The sequence below is a fragment of the Onthophagus taurus genome, chromosome 3, assembly GCF_036711975.1.
Source record: "Onthophagus taurus isolate NC chromosome 3, IU_Otau_3.0, whole genome shotgun sequence".
NCBI lineage: Eukaryota > Metazoa > Arthropoda > Insecta > Coleoptera > Scarabaeidae > Onthophagus > Onthophagus taurus.
This window is the reverse complement of record NC_091968.1, coordinates 30,033,594-30,059,418: the sequence shown is the minus strand read 5'-3', so window position 1 is coordinate 30,059,418 and position 25,825 is coordinate 30,033,594. Positions and strand designations below refer to the sequence as shown.

The 25,825-nt window shown below is 33.1% G+C and overlaps 1 protein-coding gene across 30 annotated transcripts in view; it reads right to left on the bottom strand.

The window, feature by feature from the left end:
* Nucleotides 1–25,825, bottom strand: part of LOC111418609 (calcium-activated potassium channel slo) — a 73,290-nt gene that overhangs the window by 26,094 nt on the left and 21,371 nt on the right. For 9 of the 30 annotated variants that reach the window (XM_071194783.1, XM_023051187.2, XM_071194780.1 and 6 more), the window contains exons 8-14: nucleotides 23,343–23,453; nucleotides 22,435–22,540; nucleotides 17,740–17,892; nucleotides 15,252–15,407; nucleotides 14,485–14,597; nucleotides 6,811–6,966; nucleotides 6,680–6,756 (exon numbers count right to left, since the gene is read on the bottom strand). In XM_071194783.1, the coding sequence (XP_071050884.1) occupies nucleotides 6,680–6,756; nucleotides 6,811–6,966; nucleotides 14,485–14,597; nucleotides 15,252–15,407; nucleotides 17,740–17,892; nucleotides 22,435–22,540; nucleotides 23,343–23,453 (872 nt within the window). Of the gene's footprint in view, nucleotides 1–6,262; nucleotides 6,299–6,679; nucleotides 6,757–6,810; nucleotides 6,967–14,484; nucleotides 14,598–14,954; nucleotides 15,068–15,251; nucleotides 15,408–17,739; nucleotides 17,893–22,434; nucleotides 22,541–23,082; nucleotides 23,189–23,342; nucleotides 23,454–25,825 lie in introns of all 30 variants that reach the window. The other 21 variants (XM_023051182.2, XM_023051181.2, XM_023051198.2 and 18 more) reach the window with 6 other exon arrangements.

Below are 25,825 nucleotides of genomic sequence, written 5' to 3'. Positions count from 1 at the left end.
ATTTCGATTTTGAATCAATTATCTTAATAACAAAATTTTACATCTCTATTAATTAAGCGTCTAAGTGTAATTATGTATAAAAGTGGAAAAATTATTATTTTGAGGTTATCTCTTTAATTATTGATTAAATCAAAAAAATTTGTTAACAATATCTTTTAAGAATTACACCAGGAACAGTGTTTGTTAAAACAATTTTTTTCTAACTTGAAATTTTAATTTCCCACTGAACAGTATGGTACAAAAATTAATATTTTTGAGGTTAGTCTTTATTGTTGATTTAAATAAAAAATTTTGTTAACAAAATTTGTTTAGAATTACTTCAGGAACAGTGTTTGTTAATACAATTTTTTGCTAACTTGAAATTTTAATTTCCCTCTGAATAGTATGCTATCAAAATTAATTATCTCAATAATTATTGTTTTTATCAAAAAATGTTTTAAATAAAATTTGTTTCAATTTCGATTTTAAATCAATTATCTTAATAAATTTTTTTTACATCTCTATTAATTAAGCATCTAAGTATCATTATGTATAAAAACGGAAAAATTATTATTTTGAGGTTATCTGCTTAATTATTGATTAAATCAAAAAAATTTGTTAACAAAATTTCTTTAGAATTACTTCAGGAACAGTGTTTGTTAATACAATTTTTTGCTATCTTGAAATTTTAATTTCCCACTGAACAGTATGGTACAAAAATTAATATTTTTGAGGTTATATCCTTATTGTTGATTTAATCAAAAAAATTTGTTAACAAAATTTGTTTAGAATTACTTCAGGAACAGTGTTTGTTAATAAAATTTTTTGCTATCTTGAAATTTTAATTTCCCTCTGAATAGTATGCTATCAAAATGAACTATCTCAATAATTATTGTTTTTATCAAAAAATGTTTTAAATAAAATTTGTTTCAATTTCGATTTTGAATCAATTATCTTAATAACAAAATTTTACATCTCTATTAATTAAGCGTCTAAGTGTAATTATGTATAAAAGTGGAAAAATTATTATTTTGAGGTTATCTCTTTAATTATTGATTAAATCAAAAAAATTTATTAACAATATCTTTTAAGAATTACACCAGGAACAGTGTTTGTTAAAACAATTTTTTTCTAACTTGAAATTTTAATTTCCCACTGAACAGTATGGTACAAAAATTAATATTTTTGAGGTTATATCCTTATTGTTGATTTAATCAAAAAATTTTATTAACAAAATTTGTTTAGAACTACTTCAGGAACAGTATTTGTTAATACACTTTTTTGCTAACTTGAAATTTTAATTTCCCTCTGAATAGTATGCTATCAAAAGTAATTATCTCAATAATTATTGTTTTTATCAAAAAATGTTTTAAATAAAATTTGTTTCAATTTCGATTTTGAATCAATTATCTCAATAAAAAAATTTTACATCTCTATTAATTAAGCATCTAAGTGTAATTATGTATAAACGTGGAAAAATTATTATTTTCAGGTTATCTCTTTAATTATTGATTAAATCAAAAAAAATTGTTGACAAAGTTTGTTTAGAATTGTTTCAGGAACAATTTTTGTTAAAACAATTTTTTTCTAACTTGAAATTTTAATTTCCCACTGAACAGTATGCTGTTTTTTTAATCAGAACAAGTGGAGGGGGGAAATCGTATCGTTTTGTTACAAAAGTTCCGTGCCCTACTGATCACCAACCTCTTCCCTTTTTGAACTCCTTCCGCCATCAAGTACTTCGTTGCCCCTCTGCTACACTCTCCACGTATTTTGGGTTATATCTACTTTTCCTTATCTCAGTACTTTGCATTTTCACATCCAGTTATTTCCACTCGTCTCTTTTTCTGTTCACCTTTCTCTCTGCCCATAACGACCGTTTCCTGTCTCAATCTCTCTGCGATATTTTCGCAAGATTTTAAAATGCGCCTTTGTGGGAACTCGATTAATATGCCGATTTCATGTTGTTGGATTGAGACCTTGTAATCAGATTTTGAATTTTTGTATTCCCAGGGGTACCAAACGAAACAGTACAATGAATGAGAGCAAAGATAAAAGGGGAAGAAGAAAATGCAGAGGGTTGAAGAAAAAGGACTCTAGACCAAAAAAGGGCAATAAATCTAAAGTCAGATGGCAGAGAAGAAAACCAAGAAAACGCTTCATAGGGACATATTAGATCATCTAAAGTCGGAAATAAGATCAAGTCAAAAGCAGGCGTTACTCTTCGGAGACATAACGGCCGGTGATTAATATCCATAATCCAAGGGGGAAATTACTGGAAGAATGGGGAGCTAAAAATAAACTTGTAATTATGAACACGCCTGGGATAACAACTTATAGAGGACCCAGAGGATCCTCGGTTGTCGATCTAACATTAGCCACAGAAGACGTTACCAACTATGTTCAAAAATGGAAAGTTCAACAAACCGCAAAACTTGCAAGTCTTGAAGAAAAAATCGCCAATTTGGAGACAGATATTTTGGACGCAATTCAAAACTGTAGTGCTTTAAGTATTGAGCGGTCTCCTGAGGATTAACCCGCCTGATTGATTGTATTGAAGACCTGGGTCAGAATTTAGGGTTGAAGTTTTCGCCTTTCTTTCATGTATGTAGACATCCAATGTGTATTCGTAAAACTTCGATCTTGTTTGGTGGGGTGGTAACGTTATTCGGCTACTTTGTTTCTTGAACTTACAGACTTGTAGCCACCTAAAACTCTTCCATTAAATAATCTTTATCATTACTAGGGCACGGAACTTTTGTAACAAAACGATACGATTTCCCCCCTCCACTCGTTCTGATTAAAAAAACAGCATACTGTTCAGTGGGAAATTAAAATTTCAAGTTAGAAAAAAATTGTTTTAACAAAAATTGTTCCTGAAACAATTCTAAACAAACTTTGTCAACAATTTTTTTTGATTTAATCAATAATTAAAGAGATAACCTGAAAATAATAATTTTTCCACTTTTATACATAATTACACTTAGATGCTTAATTAATAGAGATGTAAAATTTTGTTATTAAGATAATTGATTCAAAATCGAAATTGAAACAAATTTTATTTAAAACATTTTTTGATAAAAACAATAATTATTGAGATAATTACTTTTGATAGCATACTATTCAGAGGGAAATTAAAATTGCAAGTTAGCAAAAAAGTGTATTAACAAATACTGTTCCTGAAGTAATTCTAAACAAATTTTGTTAATAAAATTTTTTGATTAAATCAACAATAAGGATATAACCTCAAGAATATTAATTTTTGTACCATACTGTTCAGTGGGAAATTAAAATTTCAAGTTAGAAAAAAATTGTTTTAACAAACACTGTTCCTGGTGTAATTCTTAAAAGATATTGTAAACAAATTTTTTTGATTTAATCAATAATTAAAGAGATAACCTCAAAATAATAATTTTTCCACTTTTATACATAATTACACTTAGACGCTTAATTAATAGAGATGTAAAATTTTGTTATTAAGATAATTGATTCAAAATCGAAATTGAAACAAATTTTATTTAAAACATTTTTTGATAAAAACAATAATTATTGAGATAATTACTTTTGATAGCATACTATTCAGAGGGAAATTAAAATTTCAAGTTAGCAAAAAAGTGTATTAACAAATACTGTTCCTGAAGTAATTCTAAACAAATTTTGTTAATAAAATTTTTTGATTAAATCAACAATAAGGATATAACCTCAAAAATATTAATTTTTGTACCATACTGTTCAGTGGGAAATTAAAATTTCAAGTTAGAAAAAAATTGTTTTAACAAACACTGTTCCTGGTGTAATTCTTAAAAGATATTGTTAACAAATTTTTTTGATTTAATCAATAATTAAAGAGATAACCTCAAAATAATAATTTTTCCACTTTTATACATAATTACACTTAGACGCTTAATTAATAGAGATGTAAAATTTTGTTATTAAGATAATTGATTCAAAATCGAAATTGAAACAAATTTTATTTAAAACATTTTTTGATAAAAACAATAACTATTGAGATAATTACTTTTGATAGCATACTATTCAGAGGGAAATTAAAATTTCAAGTTAGCAAAAAAGTGTATTAACAAATACTGTTCCTGAAGTAATTCTAAACAAATTTTGTTAATAAAATTTTTTGATTAAATCAACAATAAGGATATAACCTCAAAAATATTAATTTTTGTACCATACTGTTCAGTGGGAAATTAAAATTTCAAGATAGCAAAAAATTGTATTAACAAACACTGTTCCTGAAGTAATTCTAAAGAAATTTTGTTAACAATTTTTTCTGATTTAATCAATAATTAAGCAGATAACCTCAAAATAATAATTTTTCCGTTTTTATACATAATTATACTTAGATGCTTAATTAATAGAGATGTAAAAAAAAATTATTAAGATAATTGATTCAAAATCGAAATTGAAACAAATTTTATTTAAAACATTTTTTGATAAAAACAATAATTATTGAGATAATTAATTTTGATAGCATACTATTCAGAGGGAAATTAAAATTTCAAGTTAGCAAAAAAGTGTATTAACAAATACTGTTCCTGAAGTAATTCTAAACAAATTTTGTTAATAAAATTTTTTGATTAAATCAACAATAAGGATATAACCTCAAAAATATTAATTTTTGTACCATACTGTTCAGTGGGAAATTAAAATTTCAAGATAGCAAAAAATTGTATTAACAAACACTGTTCCTGAAGTAATTCTAAAGAAATTTTGTTAACAAATTTTTTTGATTTAATCAATAATTAAGCAGATAACCTCAAAATAATAATTTATCCGTTTTTATACATAATTATACTTACTTAGATGCTTAATTAATAAAGATGTAAAAAAAAATTATTAAGATAATTGATTCAAAATCGAAATTGAAACAAATTTTATTTAAAACATTTTTTGATAAAAACAATAATTACTGAGATAATTAATTTTGATAGCATACTATTCAGAGGGAAATTAAAATTTCAAGATAGCAAAAAATTTTATTAACAAACACTGTTCCTGAAGTAATTCTAAACAAATTTTGTTAACAAATTTTTTTGATTAAATCAACAATAAGGATATAACCTCAAAAATATTAATTTTTGTACCATACTGTTCAGTGGGAAATTAAAATTTCAAGTTAGAAAAAAATTGTTTTAACAAACACTGTTCCTGGTGTAATTCTTAAAAGATATTGTTAACAATTTTTTTTGATTTAATCAATAATTAAAGAGATAACCTCAAAATAATAATTTTTCCACTTTTATACATAATTACACTTAGACGCTTAATTAATAGAGATGTAAAATTTTGTTATTAAGATAATTGATTCAAAATCGAAATTGAAACAAATTTTATTTAAAACATTTTTTGATAAAAACAATAATTATTGAGATAATTAATTTTGATAGCATACTATTCAGAGGGAAATTAAAATTTCAAGTTAGCAAAAAATTGTATTAACAAACACTGTTCCTGAAGTAATTCTAAACAAATATTGTTAATAAAAATTTTTGATTTGATCAATAATTAAGAACATAGCCTCAAAACATTTTTATATATATATTTTTTGAAAAAATCGTTTTAGGATTTAATTTAGAACAACTTTTGTATGAAATTTTCTGCTGAGAACGAGTGGAGGGAGGAAATCGTGTCGTTTTGTTACAAAAGTTCCGTGCCCTAATCATTACTTACATACTCTAATTTGATCAAGATGTTTATCGGTTTTTCTTTTATTTTGTTGATTCCCGTGATTTCTAGACTACCCCCGAATTTCAAAGGTGATCTTCCACTAACAGAACATATTAATGGAATTCATATCCAAACAAACAGAAAAATCGGTAAGTTTTGTTGCAAAATAATTTTCCAAGTATTTACAAACAAAATCTAATTATAAAAGTAACTATGAAAATCTTTTCGGATTGATATTCATAGTGTCATAAATATATAAATATTTATAATTGATGAACTACAACATACCAAAAATAAATGTAGCAAGAAGTGTGAAGGAACATACACACAATAAAAAGGTGTCTGGTGATTATATCTGACAGAGAAAGATAAAAGAAGAAATTGATGCACAAGAGAGGTTAGAATACAATCGCGGACAGACCAAAAATTAACTAATATTGCCTTTCCAAAAAAAGGACAAGCGTTTCAAAAGATTCTATTTTAATAAAAAATTACAATATGAGAAAAAAGGGCTATCAAAAAATTAAAGGATTAAATTGTTAATAAAAAATTAAGGCGGCAATAGAATAATAATTAAGAAATCGGTTTTACGGGCAGCATTTACCTAATTCGTGTGACCAATTTCGATGTTGCGCTGCCACTAAAAGTGATCTCAAGTCAATTAAATAAATTAAATTGGAACATTTAAAAAAATTGTACGTTGTTGGAAATATTATTCGTTTGGGGAGATTTTGGAAATAAAATGAAAACACTCAAATCAAAAACTCACAACAAATATTTCAAAAAAACCCTTTAGTCGCTTTGGGTTTATTTGTAAAGAAGTAAATGAAGACTTATTTAGGTTTAATCACACACAGAAAAGGAGGAATAAAATTAAATAAAAATTAGGATAGTTTAAATATAAAGGAGCGAATATATTTTGAAACAAAAACGTTTTAATAACTGGGGAATTAATTAATAAATATTCCCGATTATTATTGTAAAATTTTTTCATATAAAAAAATTGTTTTAAGTTACTCACAGTTTTTGCATTTGCATTTTTTGATCAGCGTCTCATCCTTGATGTCATCGTGACAGGCTTTACAATAAAACCAAGCTCTGATAATTAAAAAATAATCATACACATGATCATCGAAATTACAACAATTTAACCTTTTAACTTCATCTGCCGATTGAGCAATAAAAAATCCTTGCGTGTTCGCTTGAATTTTCGCCCCCCTCGGATTTATCGAGATTTTCGTATCCGCACCTTCGACTCCTTTCACTTCAATTGCGAGGAGGAGCAATTTTAATTTTGTGAAACATAATCTGGATAAAAAATTCATTTTAAAATACCATCAAACATTTCCCAATGTATTAGTTAATATGTTTAAAGCTTCAAATTCAAGCCACCAAAATGTAAGGTTATCAAATCGAAAGCAGGTAAAGAAAAGGAAACATTCACAAAACAAGCAAGGTGTTATTATAGTTTTTTTTTTCTTTTTGTGTTTACATGCTTGAAAGAGTGTTCAAAGTGACTTTTGCTGGGGATTGTTGTAATCTATTTAATTTATTATGGATTGGGTTGTTATCTTTTTTGTTTGAAAATTGAAAATCTAAATTGGACTAATTTAGGCTAATTTATTTAAAAGGTCTAATCTAATTTTGCTATGTTTAAATTTAATCTAAAATGGTTTAGAATGTATTTAACCCTCCGATAATCGCGCATGTATCCAGCAGATATATGCATAAAATAAAGGATTTTCAGTTTGAGGAGCGATGAATATCGCGAATTTCATCTTCAATCCGCACTATTGTTGCTAGGCGTACCTCATACACTTTAGACTTGAGTTTCTCCATAAAACATAGTCACACAAGCTCAGATGAAGCTTGATGAAATATCGATGAATAGTGAAAATTATGTTTATTAACTGAACATGAGCTTCGCCATTGATCCATAAATTATCGATGAGCTGTGAGTTGTCTTAAACATCTGTAGCATACGGTCACAAAAATCAAGCCGAATAACATAATCTTGTGGTGTCAAAGTATGGACTATTTGAATCTGGTACACATTGCAGAGACTCGGCCGCAACCAACCTCGGCTTAATTAGATAAAATCGTCTGTTTGTATCATATCTAGGGCACGGAACTTTTGTAACAAAACGATACGATTTCCCCCTCCACTCGTTCTGATTAAAAAACAGCATACTGTTCAGTGGGAAATTAAAATTTCAAGTTAGAAAAAAATTATTTTAACAAAAATTGTTCCTGAAACAATTCTAAACAAACTTTGTCAACAATTTTTTTTGATTTAATCAATAATTAAAGAGATAACCTGAAAATAATAATTTTTCCACTTTTATACATAATTACACTTAGATGCTTAATTAATAGAGATGTAAAATTTTTTTATTAAGATAATTGATTCAAAATCGAAATTGAAACAAATTTTATTTAAAACATTTTTTGATAAAAACAATAATTATTGAGATAATTAATTTTGATAGCATACTATTCAGAGGGAAATTAAAATTTCAAGTTAGCAAAAAAGTGTATTAACAAATACTGTTCCTGAAGTAATTCTAAACAAATTTTGTTAATAAAATTATTTGATTAAATCAATAATAAGGATATAACCTCAAAAATATTAATTTTTGTACCATACTGTTCAGTGGGAAATTAAAATTGCAAGTTAGAAAAAAATTGTTTTAACAAACACTGTTCCTGGTGTAATTCTTAAAAGATATTGTTAACAAATTTTTTTGATTTAATCAATAATTAAAGAGATAACCTCAAAATAATAATTTTTCCACTTTTATACATAATTACACTTAGACGCTTAATTAATAGAGATGTAAAATTTTGTTATTAAGATAATTGATTCAAAATCGAAATTGAAACAAATTTTATTTAAAACATTTTTTGATAAAACCAATAATTATTGAGATAATTAATTTTGATAGCATACTATTCAGAGGGAAATTAAAATTTCAAGTTAGCAAAAGATTGTATTAACAAACACTGTTCCTGAAGTAATTCTAAACAAATTTTGTTAACAAAATTTTTTAATTAAATCAACAATAAAGACTAACCTCAAAAATATTAATTTTTGTACCATACTGTTCAGTGGGAAATTAAAATTTCAAGTTAGAAAAAAATTGTTTTAACAAACACTGTTCCTGGTGTACTTCTTAAAAGATATTGTTAACAATTTTTTTTGATTTAATCAATAATTAAAGAGATAACCTCAAAATAATAATTTTTCCACTGTTATACATAATTACACTTAGACGCTTAATTAATAGAGATGTAAAATTTTGTTATTAAGATAATTGATTCAAAATCGAAATTGAAACAAATTTTATTTAAAACATTTTTTGATAAAACCAATAATTATTGAGATAATTAATTTTGATAGCATACTATTCAGAGGGAAATTAAAATTTCAAGTTAGCAAAAAATTGTATTAACAAACACTGTTCCTGAAGTAATTCTAAACAAATTTTGTTAACAAAATTTTTTAATTAAATCAACAATAAAGACTAACCTCAAAAATATTAATTTTTGTACCATACTGTTCAGTGGGAAATTAAAATTTCAAGTTAGAAAAAAATTGTTTTAACAAACACTGTTCCTGGTGTAATTCTTAAAAGATATTGTTAACAAATTTTTTTGATTTAATCAATAATTAAAGAGATAACCTCAAAATAATAATTTTTCCACTTTTATACATAATTACACTTAGACGCTTAATTAATAGAGATGTAAAATTTTGTTATTAAGATAATTGATTCAAAATCGAAATTGAAACAAATTTTATTTAAAACATTTTTTGATAAAACCAATAATTATTGAGATAATTAATTTTGATAGCATACTATTCAGAGGGAAATTAAAATTTCAAGTTAGCAAAAAATTGTATTAACAAACACTGTTCCTGAAGTAATTCTAAACAAATTTTGTTAACAAAATTTTTTAATTAAATCAACAATAAAGACTAACCTCAAAAATATTAATTTTTGTACCATACTGTTCAGTGGGAAATTAAAATATCAAGTTAGAAAAAAATTGTTTTAACAAACACTGTTCCTGGTGTAATTCTTAAAAGATATTGTTAATAAATTTTTTTGATTTAATCAATAATTAAGGAGATAACCTCAAAATATTAATTTTTCCATTTTTATACATAATTACACTTAGACGGTTAATTAATAGAGATGTAAAATTTTGTTATTAAGATAATTGATTCAAAATTGAAATTGAAACAAGTTTTATTTAAAACATTTTTTGATAAAAACAATAATTATTGAGATAATTAATTTTGATAGCATACTATTCAGAGGGAAATTAAAATTTCAAGATAGCAAAAAATTGTATTAACAAACACTGTTCCTGAAGTAATTCTAAACAAATTTTGTTAACAACATTTTTTGATTAAATCAACAATAAGGATATAACCTCAAAAATATTAATTTTTGTACCATACTGTTCAGTGGGAAATTAAAATTTCAAGTTAGCAAAAAATTTTATTAACAAACACTGTTCCTGAAGTAATTCTAAACAAATGTTATTAATAAAAATTTTTGATTTGATCAATAATTAAGAACATAGCCTCAAAAAATTTTTATATATATATTTTTATTGAAAAAATGGTTTTAGAATTTAATTTAGAACAACTTTTGTATGAAATTTTCTGCTGAGAACGAGTGGAGGGGGGAAATCGTGTTTTGTTACAAAAGTTCCGTGCCCTAATCATATCATTTGAATAAGCCGAAGTCGCTTCCAGCCGAGGCTCAATGATTAATGCTGTATGAACCCAAAAATGTACAACACCCTACAGAGCCTCGGTCGCAAGCGACCTCGGCTATACTTACAACCGAGAATCTATGATTTCGCATGGTTATGATAGAAATAGACGATTTCGTCTAATTAAGCCGAAGTCGCTTACGGCTGAGGCTCAATGATTAATGCTGTATTAACCTGAATATGTTCAATACATCCCAGAGCCTCGGCCGCAAGCGACCTCGGCTGAAGCCAGCCCAGAAACCTAGGTGATGTAGGTGTAAATCATTATTTAAAAATTTTGCTGATCTAATCGAAAGTCCTTGAACAACGCTATGACACCTTGCAGATCTTCGAGCACTTCTTACTATCGCTACTTGTACAGTCTCTATATTCTCTGAAGTCCTAACAGTTTTTGCACTACCGCCTTTTTTTCTTATTGTTTGGCCCACTGTTTAAGTTAAAAGTCCAAACAGAATTGGTTTTCCTACTCGGAACAGGAGCAGGAGGTCGACGTCTCCTTTGCTAGTTGTCCATATCTTAACGTCAACACATTAGCACTTGTTGTCGAGCTCACTTCTGTGCTACAGTTCATTCTTTCAGCTCATGCTAGAACCAAGATACGAAAACTCCCACTTTGAAATTTTCAGTGGTGATTGCAAGATTCTCTCTGAGATCATCAATGATACTCGTTGAGGTAGCTACTGGCATGACCTTTGATTTTTGTTAATTTATTTGGAGGTTGTGGCTATGAGGTATTAGCCAACATAATAATAAAATTAACTTTTGGCAGACTTTTTATTTTGCGTCTGTTATGTTTTGCTTCAAAAACAATTGTGTGGCAAATATAAAAATAATAACAAATGAAATACAATTTTATGTTTTTAAATGGAGCTGCTGCCACAGCACGCTACATCCACTTCCCCTCCTATAAAGAAAGAACAGAAAGAGGGAAAACATTTAGTCAAAAATTTGAATTAAAATTTAAAATGTACTTTTTTAGTTTTATTAATTATTAAATTGTTGTATTCAGGAGAAACGTTTTCGTTCAGAAAGAAAGCCGGTTTCAGCAAATCGAGGCTTACATTTATTTCTTTACTGTCTTTCAATACAACGAAAAATTTTGAAAATCTGTTCAACACTCTGAAGGGACCTTCGTACCTAGGAGACAACGTAGGTTTAATTCCAGTAAGTTTGACCTGAATAATTCTTTGTGAACAAAAGGTTTTTGGCTGGAATGTATGGTTGACTGAACTGGTTTAATGTCAGCAAAAGATGATTTTAAACTTGATAATAATGGTTCAGTTTCAATTGATGGTTCGGTAGGTAAGAAAAATTCTCCTGGTAATCTGAGATGCTGACCATAAACCAATTCAGCGGATGAGCAACCTAAATCCTCCTTTAGGGATGACCTGAGACCGAGGAGAATCAAAGGCAAGTTATTGTTCCATCTAGTAGAATTACCTCGAGCAATAATCGCTGATTTCAAAGTACGGTGAAATCGTTCAATCATACCGTTACTTTGTGGGTGATAAGCAGATGTGTGTATTTGATGAGTACCTAAAAATAATTGGAATTTTGAAAATAATAGTGATTCGAATTGTCGTCCTTGATCGTGAGTGATCATGGTAGGAATACCGAAACGGCTGAAGTAATGCCTGAAAAGAGTATCTGCAATAGAGGCTGCAGAGATATCTTTTAGCGGAAAAGCCTCTGGCCACCGTGTGAAACGCTCAATGACTGTGAGCAGATAAGTACATCCAAGAGATGGAACAAGTGGGCCAACCAAATCAATGTGAATGTGTTCAAGTCGAACTTTTGGAACTTTGATTTTGAGAATTGGCGATTTTGTATGCCTTTGTATCTTAACTTTCTGGCATTGTAAACATGATTTTGTCCAAATACGAATTTGTTTCGACATATGATGCCAAAAGAATTTTGTTTTTATTAAATGAATGGTTGCTCGAATGCCAGGGTGAGATAAACCATGAAATTTTTGTATAACTATTTCTCTAAATTGCTGCGGAATGTAAATTCGCGGAGATTCCGTTGATATTTCACACCATAATTTGATATCAGGTAGCGTTGTGGGTTGTAGCAATAACTGATAGGGTGTTGTAGTGTGAGTGCGAGAGAATTGTTTATGTAGTAGGTTCGACAATTCGATATCTGTGAGTTGAGCTTTGTAAAGTGTAAGTGTGTCGGGGTACTGAGAATTTAGGGATTCAATATTTGTCCTGGACAAAGCGTCTGCAACAATATTGGAATTTCCCTTAATGTATCTCACATCGGATGTATATTGTGTTATGTAGTTTAGGTACCTGGTTTGTCTTGGTGTTTCTTCTGTTGATGAAAATATTGCCGTAGTTATAGGTTTGTGGTCGGTGAAAACTGTAAAATTGTTTCCATGTAGGAAATGATTAAAAAATTTTATGGCAGAATATATTGCCAATAGCTCTCTGTCGAAAGTTGAATATTTAACTTGGCTTGGAGAAAGTTTATGTGAATAAAATGCTAATGGTTGCGGTGTTTCATCAATAATTTGGCTCAGAACTGCTCCTATACCTGTATTAGAAGCGTCTGTGGTAAGTGACAGCGAAGCGTGAGGAGATGGATGAGCCAGAACGGTAGATTTCGTTAGAAGATCTTTAGCTGTTGCGAAGGAAATTTCATGTTCATCTGACCAAGATGTTATTAATTTTTGTTTAATTGAATAAAGCGATGATGAAAGATTATGAAGGGGTGATAAAATATTAGAAATGTTCGGTAAAAATCTATGATAAAAATTAATCATGTCCAAAAATCTTTGTAGTTCCTTCAATGTTTTTGGTTTGGGAAATTTTGAAATAGCATCAATCCTAGACTTAGAAGGTTGAATACCATCGCTAGTGATATGATGGCTAAGAAAATCAATGGAAGTAACTCCAAAAACACATTTAGATGGTTGGATGTTGATATTGAATGTACTTAACCGTTCAAATAACTTCTCGAGATGTAAATAATGTTCTTCTTCGTTATGACTTGCAATGAGAATGTCATCTAAATAAACGAATAAGAAGTTGAGACCCGAAAGAACTTCATTTATGAATCTCTGAAAGGTCTGAGCAGCCACCTGAGTTACGGAGGCCAAAGGGCATACGAGTAAACTCGAAAAGACCAAAAGGAGTAGTGATAGCTGTCTTGGGAATGTCTTCTTCTTCCACCGGAATTTGAAAATAAGTTGAAATCCTGAATATGTGGAAGGGGATATCCATCCGGAATAGTAACGTTATTTAATTGTCGATAATCTCCACATGGTCTCCAATCATTGGAATCCTTTTTGGGGACCATGTGTAGAGGCGATGCTGTTGAAGAAGAAGAGGGTCGACATATTCCCATGGCTACCATCTGATCAAATTCCCTTTTGGCTATTGCGTGTTTATGTACATCTAAACGTCGAGGACGACAAAACGGTAAATGAGAATAGCTGTTGAATGAGTCTATCAGTGCTGTATAAGTTCCCACCATCTGCGGTAGAGTTCTGGCGACGCGACGGTGTTAATGTCGCCCGTGTAAGCGAGCAGTTTGTCCTGAAGTATCTCTTTAGTTATTCCTATATTCTTTGAGATGTTATTTTGGGGTTTTAACCAGCATCTCTCGTTTCTCATTGCCATTCTTTCAAGTTGTCATATGCAGATTTGAAGTCGATCTTATGTTCTAAGTTTTTCTCCAAGATCTGGCCGAAATCCACTTTGGTACTCTCCTCATAGAAGCTTGGAGAATACTGTATATATAGTTCATATTTGTTTGGGGAATTTGAGAAATCGCAAACTGAATATACGCGGTTATTTGCTGGATACTGGCGCGCTTAACACATGATTAAAAATGATTACTAAAAGAAATAATTTTTAATGTATCAAAAAGGCAAGTTCAAAAAAAATAATTTCTTTTCTAAAACAGTATTGATTGAGAAGTGTTTGTAGTGAAAAAATAGTTGATAGTAAGTTTTTAGTAAAAAAATTTTTTGTTTGTATATTTTGTTAGTTAATTAGTTGTAATTGTTTGTTCAGGTGAGGTTCTTACTCGCTCGCCTGAGGGAATGTCATGCCGGTGAACGAGGGGGACAACGTTTCTGTGTACATCTCGCAACCCGTTCCCTGCAGATAGTCATTCTGCCACACCTGAGTGTCAGGGGACTGGAAAAGACAACAATAGTGCCACAGAACAATTTTAAGAATTTTAAAACTTCTTTTTTTATAATAATTAAGAGGTGCGAGGCTGAAACGAGACGTACTACAAGAGGAATAAATATTTCTTTCCCTTAAAAAAAGAAAACAGATTTAAAAGTTATTATTTTTGTACACGTAATTTTTTGTTGGTGAAAAAGTGATTTGGAGACACACTGAAGGCAAAAACACATAAGCTTTTAAAATAGTTGGTATATTTTAGAGTAAATATTTGCGATTTAAAGAAAGCTGGATTTAAAAATCATCTCTTTTTTATACTCAAGTGAAATAGTTTTTTTGGCCTTTGAAATTTTTTTCGCGACTTACTCTGTAGCCTGCGCAAAAGGCATGCCTATAAACGTGGGACTTAAGGTCTCTGTGTACATTTCCATCCCGGTTCCTCTCAAGTAATCATTCGTCCACACCTGCATACCGGGTGACTGGAAATTTCAATTTTATCAAAACATTTCAAAGAACATTTTATTCGAACATTTTAACGGCACCCAATATTTGTATTTTATTTATACCCAAATCTCCGACGGTGAATCCAAACATTTTAGAAAAACATTTTTTTTAACGAAAAGAATCAGAAATGGGGGGCGAGCACCTGTTTATTAAACTTACCGTTTTAAAACTTCTCATCGCGAATAAATTTGCCATCATCGTTGAAAAACCAGGTGCCAAACACGATTGAGCTATAAAACCCAATTTTAATTCAGCTAAACAGATTACATCATCACCTTGTTTCCAATCCCATGATGGTATATTTAATAAGTAAGCCTGAAAAGAAGAATTATTGATTAAAATTTATAGTTATCCTGCACATCTTTGCTAAATATACAACTGTATTTTAATAACATTAATAACAGTTATACTGTTATATATTATATATGGAGGGAGGCGGAAGAGATTAGAAGGGTGAGACAAGAGGGTGAAGTTTGGAAATATATAAACAAAATAAGGAAGGTACGAGAGGAAATTACCAGTGAAATACAAATGACGAAGTGGAGAGATTACTTCAAGGGTCTACTGGAGGGGGAAGAAGAGAGGCGGGTAGAGGAGGTAGATACAGGGGGACGGAGAGGAGACGAGATGGCCGGGGAACAAATGGAGGCGGCGTTGGGGGGACTAAAGAGGGGGAAGGCTCCAGGGGAGGACGGTGTCCAGAATGAGGCATGGATGGAGGCAACGGGAGAAGTGAGGGGAAAGTTGTTGGAAGCGCTGAACAAAGTTTGGGAAGGGGAAGGGTTTCCGATTGGATGGAGGACGGCGATAATAAGCCCCTTGTACAAGAAGGGAGTGAAGGGAGTAATGGAAAGTTATAGGGGAATTAGCTTAATGGACTCGGCGTACAAGATATATGCGAAGGCGCTGCTGCAGAGGTTGGAGGAAGAGATGGAAGAGAAAGGGATCTTACGGGACGGACAGGCAGGATTTAGAAAGGGAAGGGGCGCGATAGATAACGTGTACATATTGAAGCACTTGGTGGATAAAGAGCTGGAAGGGAAGGGAGGGAAGCTTTACGCCCTATTCATAGATCTAAAGGCAGCTTTTGATAAGGTGAATAGAGGGAAGTTATGGGAGGAGATGAGGAGGAGAGGGATTACTGGTGGGACAATAAACAGGGTGAGGGAGATATACGCAGAGACGATAGCTAGGGTAAAGGTGGGGGACGAGTTAACGGATAGGTTCTGGACAACGAGAGGTTTGAGGCAGGGATGTCCACTTAGTCCCGCTCTGTTTGCCTTGTATACCGCAGACATGGAAGACAGATTGACCGGTGGGCAGATGGGAGGTGTGGTTGTAGGGAGGAGGAAGGTGCATTCACTGGCTTACGCGGACGATTTGGTGGTAGTGGCGAGAGAGGCGAAGGAGATGAAGGCGATGATGCGGAGTTTGGAGAGTTACTTTAGGGGGAAGGCTCTGGAGGTGAATGTAGGAAAGACAAAGGTTATGAAGTTCTGTAAAGGGGGTAGAAGGAAGAGCGAAGATTGGAGGTGGGAAGGGAAGGAGATAGAGGAGGTGAGGGAGTACTCATATTTGGGGTACAGATTTAGAGAGGACAACAAGGAAGGCGCGCATGTGAGGGCAATGGCCAAGAAGGCGAATAAGATGATGGGGCAGGTCTGGGGGTGGGGAGAGAGATTATTTGGAAGGGATATAGGAAAAAGGAAGATGATATTCGAGTGCTTGATTAGAAGTGTTATGATGTACGGGGCGGAGCTTTGGGGGTGGAAAGAGCAAGGGCTGTTGGAAGGCGTACAGGCTAGGTATTGGAGATGGGTTTTGGGGTTGGCAAAAGAGACGCCGGAGTACATAGTCAGAGAAGAGGTGAAGGTTGATAAGTTAAGAGTGGAGGCGGGTAAAAGGGCGGTACGTTTTGAGGAGAGGGTTGAAGGGAGGTCCCAATGTAAAATTTTGGGGGAGTGCTGGAAAGAGATTAAGGCAGGGAAAGGGGGTTACGGGCAACGAGGAAGGGAGGAATATTTCAGAAGGGTGGGGTACTCAGTGAAAGCGGTAGATGATAGAAGGAGGGAAGGGATTGAGATGTGGAAAGAGCTGGAGAGCAGGGATAGAGATGTACAGAGGCAAGAAAGAAGGGGGCAGATAAGGGAGAGCAGGTACAACCCTAAGTACGAGGAAATAATAACGGAGGGATTGCCGAAGTACCTGTCGGTGGAGGGGGATGAGGAGGGGAAGAGGATGGTGGCAAGATTCAGATGCGGCAATGAGGAGAGAGCGAATAGGTATTGGATGAGAGATGATGAGAGGGGTTGTAGGCTATGTGGGGGGGAGTGGGAGTCGTTGGAGCACCTACTGAGGGAGTGTGACGAGCTAAGAGAGGAGGTGATCGGCTGGAAGCAGGTGCTGGGGGAGAGGGCAGAGGGAAGAGAATGGATGAGGCAGGTGGTGGCGACAAGGCAGCGTAAGGAGATGCGGGGAGGAGATGGGGAGGGGTGGGATAGGAAATAAAATGTATTGTATTGTAATGTGATATATGTAATTGTAGTATTGTTAAAATTTAATTGTTTGTGGAATGTAATGCTGATTTTGTAGCAATAAACTTAATTAATTAATAACAGTTATACGACTTTGTCTGATTTTGTCTTACCTTATTATGATATTGCATCAATTGAATAATAACCCGAATATCATCGCTGTAATTCTTAATCGATATCACCCTCATGATATTAGCCGCGTCTTCAGCATCCGGATCTTGGCAGTATTTATTGGCCAACACCAAGCAAGCATCTGCTTCGTGAACCTAAACAAAAAAGATATAAAAAAAATTAAACAAATTATTCGTTTTTAAAGCCACTTCTTTATTTACAAATAATTTAAGTTCTATTTTAATCAATAACATCATCGCCAATAATTAATGAATTAAGTCAAAAACAAATTTCAACAAAACCATGCACCCTAATTATTATTTTTTTTTTGTCAAAATTAAAATTAAATAATAAGAACGCATCATTCTCTTCTATTCTAAACCATCTATAACGTTACTTTTGGATGCAGCTTTTTTTCTTAAAACAACTAAAAGGGTTAAAAATTTTTTTAACGTTTTTTTTTTCTGGGCAACTTACCTTCGCCCAACGAAGTAGGTGAGGGACTAAAACGTAATTTTTTTTTTGTGGCAGCTATTTAGAAACGTAAGACACACTTAAAAAAGGAAACGAAAAAGAAAAACGAAGAAAATTTATCCAGGGATGTCACAGTACCTGGTAAATAATGGTTGTGGTATGGCGAGCTAATTTTTTTTATTGATTTGATCAATTTATATCTTGTTTAGTTTAAAATGAAGGGGGCAAAATTGCATTTATTACAACACTCAGCACAACCTAAAATGATGACCAGTTCTTCCTATACTTTGAAACTTGCTGTGGAGTACACCGACAAAAGAAATTAATTTTAAACATAAGGAGCTTGTAGTCTCGTCTGTTCTGATCACTTCTGTTTTTTGTTCAAGCTTCTATTGTTATTATGTTTCTAATTCTAGGTCTAATGTTAGTTCTAGTGACAGTGGCAAGTAGCGCTAGTTATATCACTAACACTATGATATCACTATGTTGCATATTTTATTAAACTAAAACTAGAACTAACACTAGACCTGGAACTAGAATCATTCGGGTTTAGCCGTCTTGAGAGACGCACGTCTCCGGCTAAATCCGAATATTTCTAGTTCTTGGTCTAGTGTTAGTTCTAGTTTTGTACTAGCACTATCACTAGAACTAATACAAAACTAGTTTTAGTTTAATAAAAATATGCAACATAGTGATAGTGATATATAGTCACTAGAACTAACATTAGACCTAGAATTAGAAACGTAACAACTTGGGGGAGAGAGACGGTGCAGATAGTTACTGTGTATAGCAAATCAATAAAAGAGACGAGAAAGCAATGGGATGAGATGGCAGGGGATAGGACGGAGGGATATATAGTAATGGGAGGGGATTTCAATGCTAGAGTGGGCGAGGAGGGGGAAGGGTTCAGATATGGGGAGAGGAGGGACGACGGCGGTCGAAGGATACTGTGCGGAATGGAGAAGGAACAGAAATGCTGAGATGGGTGGAGGAGAACGGATGGGAGATACTGAATGGGAATAAAGAGGAAGGAGAGGAAGGGGAGTATACTTACATCGGGACGAGGGGGACATCTGTGATTGATTATGTATTGGTGGATCAGGAAATGTGGGAGAGGGTGGAAAGGTTTAAAGTGGGAGAAGCGGTAGAGTCGGATCACCAACCGTTGGAGGTGGAGGTAAAGGGGGTGGGCGGCAAAAGGCGAGCGGAACTGGGTAGCAAGTTCATCAGGACAGATTGGTCGGAAGAAGGGGTAGCATTCTACAGGGGAAACCTAGACACTTGGCAACAGAGGATACAAGAGATCGACGGGTTGGAAGAGCTTACCCAGGTAGTGCGAGAGGCAACACTGAAAAGGGAGTGTGTACGTAGGGGGGACAAAGTGGGGAGGAACGACTGGTGTGATGGCGAGTGCAAGAAGGCGAAGAGGGAGGCGAGAAGGAGGTTGAGGCTGTGGAGACGGGGGAAGATAGGGGTGGATAGATATAGGGAAGCCAGGAGAGAATACAGAGAGTTATGCAGTAGAAAGAAAACAGAATTGAGGGAAAAGGAGGCGACAGAGATTAGGGGGATAACAAGGGAAGGGGAGGTCTGGAGGTATCTGAAAAAAGGAAAGAAGGGTAGGGAGACGATAACCAGCGAAATACACATGACAGAATGGAAGAGTTACTTTATGGGATTATTGGGAGGGGTTGAAACGAGGCTAACGGGGTTGGGAGGATATGAGGGAGATGGGGGAGAGGAGATAGCAGAAGAGGAGATGGAGGCGGTGCTTAGGAGATTGAAGAAGGGAAAGGCGCCAGGTGAAGATGGGATACATAACGAAGCATGGTTGGAAGCATCAAGGGTGGTGCGAGTGAAGTTGTTGGAGGGGATGAATATCGTATGGAGAGGGGGTGGGATTCCGGAGGGATGGAAAGTGGGGGTAATTTGCCCAGTATATAAAAAGGGTAATAAGGGAAGTGTAGAGAGCTACAGGGGAATTAACCTACTAGACTCGGCATACAAGGTATTCACGAAGATACTGCTGGGAAGATTGGAGGAGGAGATGGAGTTGGGGGGAATTTTGCCGGATGGGCAGGCAGGCTTTCGGAAGGGAAGGGGAGCAATCGACAACGTGTATGTGTTGAAGCATTTGGCAGATAGAGAGCTGGATACGAAGGGAGGGAAATTGTACGCCCTGTTTATAGATTTGAAGGCGGCTTTTGATAAGGTGGATAGGGGGAAGTTGTGGGAGGAGATGGGGAGGAGGGGGATAACGGAACACCTAATTGCGAGAGTGAAGGAAATATACATGGAGACGATGGCTAGGATAAAAGTGGGAGATAAGCTGAGCGACGTGTTCTGGACGACGAAGAGACTGAGGAAGGGATGTCCGCTGAGCCCAAGTCTGGTTGCACTGTATACGGCGGACCTGGAGGAAAGATTGGGGAAGGGGCAGATGGGAGGATTGGTGGTGGGAGGTAGAAAGGTGCATATGTTAGCATACGCGGATGACATCGTGGTCATGGCGAAAGAAGCGGTGGAGATGAAGGAGATGATAAAGACATTGGAAAGATATTTTAGGGGGAAGGGGCTGGAAGTAAATGTGGGGAAGACAAGGATGATGAAGTTTTGTAAGGGTGGGAGAAAAAGAACAGAAAACTGGAGATGGGAGGGAAAGGAGATCGAGGGGGTTAGGGAGTATACTTACTTGGGGTATGTGTTTAGGGAGGATAACAGGGAGGGGTCGCATGTGATAGCTATGGCAAAAAAGGCGAATAAGGTGATGGGACAAGTATGGGGTTGGGGGAAGAGAGTCTTTGGAAGGAATGTGGCAGCGAGGAAGATTATGTTTGAAGGTCTGGTTAGCAGTGTGATGATCTATGGGGCAGAGGTATGGGGATGGAGGGAGCAGGGACCGCTGGAGGACGTGCAGGCTAGATATTGGAGATGGGTGCTTGGGGTGGCGAGAGAAACACCGGGGTATATAGTGAGGGAAGAGGTAAAGGTGGATAAGGTCAGGGTGGAGGCGGGCAGGAGGGCAGTGAAATATGAAGAAAGAATAGAAGGGAGGCCAAGCTGCGGGATCCTGGGGGAGTGTTGGAGGGAAATTAGAGAGGGAAAGGTCAGATATGGGAAGGACACAGAGACAACTATTATAGACGAGCGGGCTACTCGGTAACGGAGATAAATAGTAGACGAAGGGTGGGTAGGGAGATGTGGAGGGAGTTGAGAGACAGGGACCGAGATGTGCAGAGACAGGAAAGAAGGACACAAATAAAAGAGGAAAGGTATAACGAAAGATACAGGGACATAATTACGGAGGGGCTGCCTAGATACTTGTTATTGGAAAGAGATGAGGAAGGGAAAAAGTTGGTGGCTAGGTTCCGTTGTGGAAACGATGAGAGAGCCAACAAATACTGGCTGGCCGATGAGGAGAGGTGGTGTAGGCTGTGCAGGGAAGAATGGGAAACGTTAGAACACATGCTGAATGGGTGCAGTGAGTTGAGGGAGGAGGAGATGGACCGAAGGCAGATCTTAGGAGAGGGGGGAGAGGGGAAACGATGGATGAGAATGGTGATGGGGGTGAGGAGACAAAGGGATGGGTGAGGGGATGATTGGGCCGAGGAGCCGAGGGTGTGGAAATGGAGGAAGAGGGTAGAGAGTGAAAGTAATATTTGAATAATGTAAAGAATTGTAAACAATTACTGTATACAATAAACTCTTAATAATAGAAACGTAACAAGAATAGAAACTTGTCCAAAAACAGAGGTGATCAGAACAGACGAGACTACAAGCTCCTTACAGAACGAGCTTCAAAGTGTAGAAAGAAAACACGCATTAAGGTTATACACCACCGCTGCTGAAATTGAAGAGCGCCAAAATGGGGAAGGCCTGCAAAGGGTAGACCTTTCAAATAAAAAATACCTTATTCAAATCGAGCAATACGTTCAAAAGTTATTGCAGTTTGAAACTGGTCATCATTTTAGGTGATATGTTTCTATGCCATTCTTCATTTTAATCTAATAATAAGATTTTAATCTATTTCAAAGAAAACGTACGTCTATAAATCGAAGAAATGATTTTTGCAGTATTTTATTCAGTCAAAACATCAAAGAAAAAATAAAATCAAAAAGAAAACGCGTTAAAAAATTAAAATAATCACATAAACGGGTTTATTCATGTTTTCTTTTTTTTTTTGGAATTATTGAATAGTCCCGGGTTTACATTGATAATCTTACCTTTACCCTTTGAAGATCAATAGGGTTCATTATAGTCCCCTGGAAGAATTCGACTGTGGTGAAATGTCGCTTGAATAGACCTTCCAATTCAAGATCGGGTGGTTTCCTACACATTTCCAATGAGTTACCCAAAAAAAAGTACAGAAAAAAAAATACTACTCCAAAAACAAGGTAATAAAAAAAGAAAAGTTTTTTTCTTTTTAATAGAAAGAATTTTCGTTCTCCTCCTATTAATCCAGTTATTTTTCCGGGATGGTCTCGCTTTCCTCCATCGTTCCAAAACCAAAAAAAATTTAGCGGAAATCTGATTACACCATGCAATAAGAGTATAAATAGAGGCGACTAACCCAAATTGCACTAATTCTGCGAGAAAATAAGGTACTTTTTGAACTTTTCGAATCAATTTTGAAAGATATAATTTAAAAAATATTTACTAAAATAATGTTCGAAAAATTCATAATTATATTTTCAATAATGTATAGTGCTGCTCAAAAGGCAATGATATAAATAAAGAAGCCCACGATCTCGTTATCTTTTTGTAAGAGGCACTGTTATTTAATTAAAAAAATAAAATAAAATAGTATGCACAGAGGCTTTGTTCTTTAGTATCTTTGTTTTGGTTTTTTTATTTTTTTTTTGGGGAAGTACCTTGACGCGTTCAAGGTCAACCGCGTTCATCATTGTTCCTTGAAAAAACTCCACGGTGGTGTAGTGGCGCTTCAGAAGACCCTCGAGTTCCAGATCTGGTTCTTTTCTAAAAAAATATTTTTCGAGCAACACACAAAAACAATTTCCTTCTTTATCCTTTTATTTATTTATTTTTTTGTTATTAATTTCTTGTTATAATCAAAAATTGTTTTTGAAAATCCTAATAATAATTTAAGCAAAAATTAAAAATAAAATTTTACCTGTGTAAAAAGACGACCTCAACGTCGACATCTTCTCGATCTTCGTGTAGAAAATCCTTGAGGAAATGGGATACCGATTCGTAGGTGATATGTCCACACACAACGATGTGTCTGGGTGAGTGGCATAAAAAAAGGTTTGTATTAGTAAAGTTTTATAAGTAAAAAGCCGGAAAGAGGGTTCAGGGATAAAACTCGAAGCGTTTTTACTACGTAACTCGAAAATCTCGAAAAAGTACGTTCTACATGCCTATCAACTAAGTTCTTTCGCTAAAATTCTCTCAAAGGACTAAAAAATAGGTGCAAAAATTATTTTCTTAGGATTGTTCTTTTCAAGGGGATTCATAATTCAATTTTATCATGCAAAAATTCGCTTAATTTTGAATAATTTAAGTTATTTCATTAATGACATCAGATTAAAAAAGGAATTGACCCTTTAACGTACTAAAAAACGATTTAGTTAATTTAATATAATTCTTATTATTTTTAAAGATTATATTCGAATTAATTGATTAAAATAGATTTGGGATTTTTTATAAAATTAAGTAAAAAAATATATAATATATATATAATCGCGTTAAAAACAACATAGTTACAATTTTTTAATTAATTAAGCAAAATTCAATTGTTTTATTAATTAAAATTGTTAAATATCTTATTTTCTTAAGATATTTTTAATCAAAATGGTATAAAATTAAGGAAAATTTAATTTTCTATTCGATTTTATAAAAAGAAGTAAGAACTTAATTGTTTTTGATATAAATCGATCGTTATCGATAAATTGATCATTTTTTATTATTTTAGTTAAAAATTAATTAATTAAAATCTTCATTAATTTGATTATTTCTTATAAAGTTAAATAGAAAATAAAATTTCTATTAATTTGATTCCAAACTCGGCTATAATCGCGTTAAAAACAACAAAGTTACGATTATTTAATTATTTAAACGCATTTCAATTGTTTTATTAACTAAAATTGTTAAATATTTTAATTTCTAAGGTTATTTTTAACCGAAATAGGTCAAGTTTGGTATCGAATTAAAGAAAATTTAGTTTTCTATTCGATTTTATGAAAAGAACTGAGAAAAATCGAGATTTTAATTAATTAATATAATTAAAAATACTTTAATTCGATCAAATGTTCATTACAACACGAATATATTCGATAGAAATCGATTTTTATCGATTAATCAATCATTTTTAGTTAATTATTAATTAATTAAGATCAGGATTAATTGGGTTATTTCTAATAAAATTAAATAGAAAATTAAATTCCGATTAATTTGATACTAAACTCGGTTATAATCGCGTTAAAAACAATAAAGTTGCGATTTTTTAATTAATTATCCGCCCTTCAATTGTTTTATTAATTAAAATTGTTAAATATCTTATTTTCTTAAGATGTATTTAATCAAAATAGGCCGAGCTTGGTATAAAATTAAGGAAAATTTAATTAATACATTTTTTACTTCCTTAAATGTTTGTAAAAACTTAATTGTTTTTGATATAAATCGATCGTTATCGATAAATTGATCATTTTTAATTATTTTAATTAAAAATTAATTAATTAAAATCTTCATTAATTCGATTATTTCTTATAAAGTTAAATAGAAAATAAAATTTCTATTAATTTGATACCAAACTCGGCTATAATCGCGTTAAAAACAACAAAGTTGCGATTATTTAATTATTTAAACGCATTTCAATTGTTTTATTAACTAAAATTGTTAAATATTTTAATTTCAAAGGTTATTTTTAACCGAAATAGGTCAAGTTTGGTATCGAATTAAAGAAAATTTAGTTTTCTATTCGATTTTATGAAAAGAACTGAGAAAAATCGAGATTTTAATTAATTAATATAATTAAAATACTTTAATTCGATCGAATGTTCATTACAACACGAATATATTCGATAGAAATCGATTTTTATCGATTAATCAATCATTTTTAGTTAATTATTAATTAAACAAAAAAGTTTTTAAACGCATTTCAATTGTTTTATTAACTAAAATTGTCCGGAGGGATGGAAAGTGGGGGTAATTTGCCCAGTATATAAAAAGGGTAATAAGGAAAGGGTAGAGAGCTACAGAGGAATTAACCTACTAGACTCGGCATACAAGGTATACACGAAGATACTGCTGGGAAGACTGGAGGAGGAGATGGAGTTGGAGATGGAGGCAGGCAGGCTTTGGGAAGGGAAGGGGAGCAATCGACAACGTGTACGTGTTGAAGCATCTGGCAGATAGAGAGCTGGATAAGAAGGGAGGGAAATTGTACGCCCTATTTATAGATTTGAAGGCGGCTTTTGATAAGGTGGATAGGGGAAAGTTGTGGGAGGAGATGGGGAGGAGGGGGATCACGGAACATCTAATTGCGAGAGTGAAGGAAATATACATGGAGACTATGGCTAGGATAAAAGTGGGAGATAAGCTGAGCGACGTGTTCTGGACGACGAAGGGACTGAGGCAGGGATGTCCGGTCTGTTT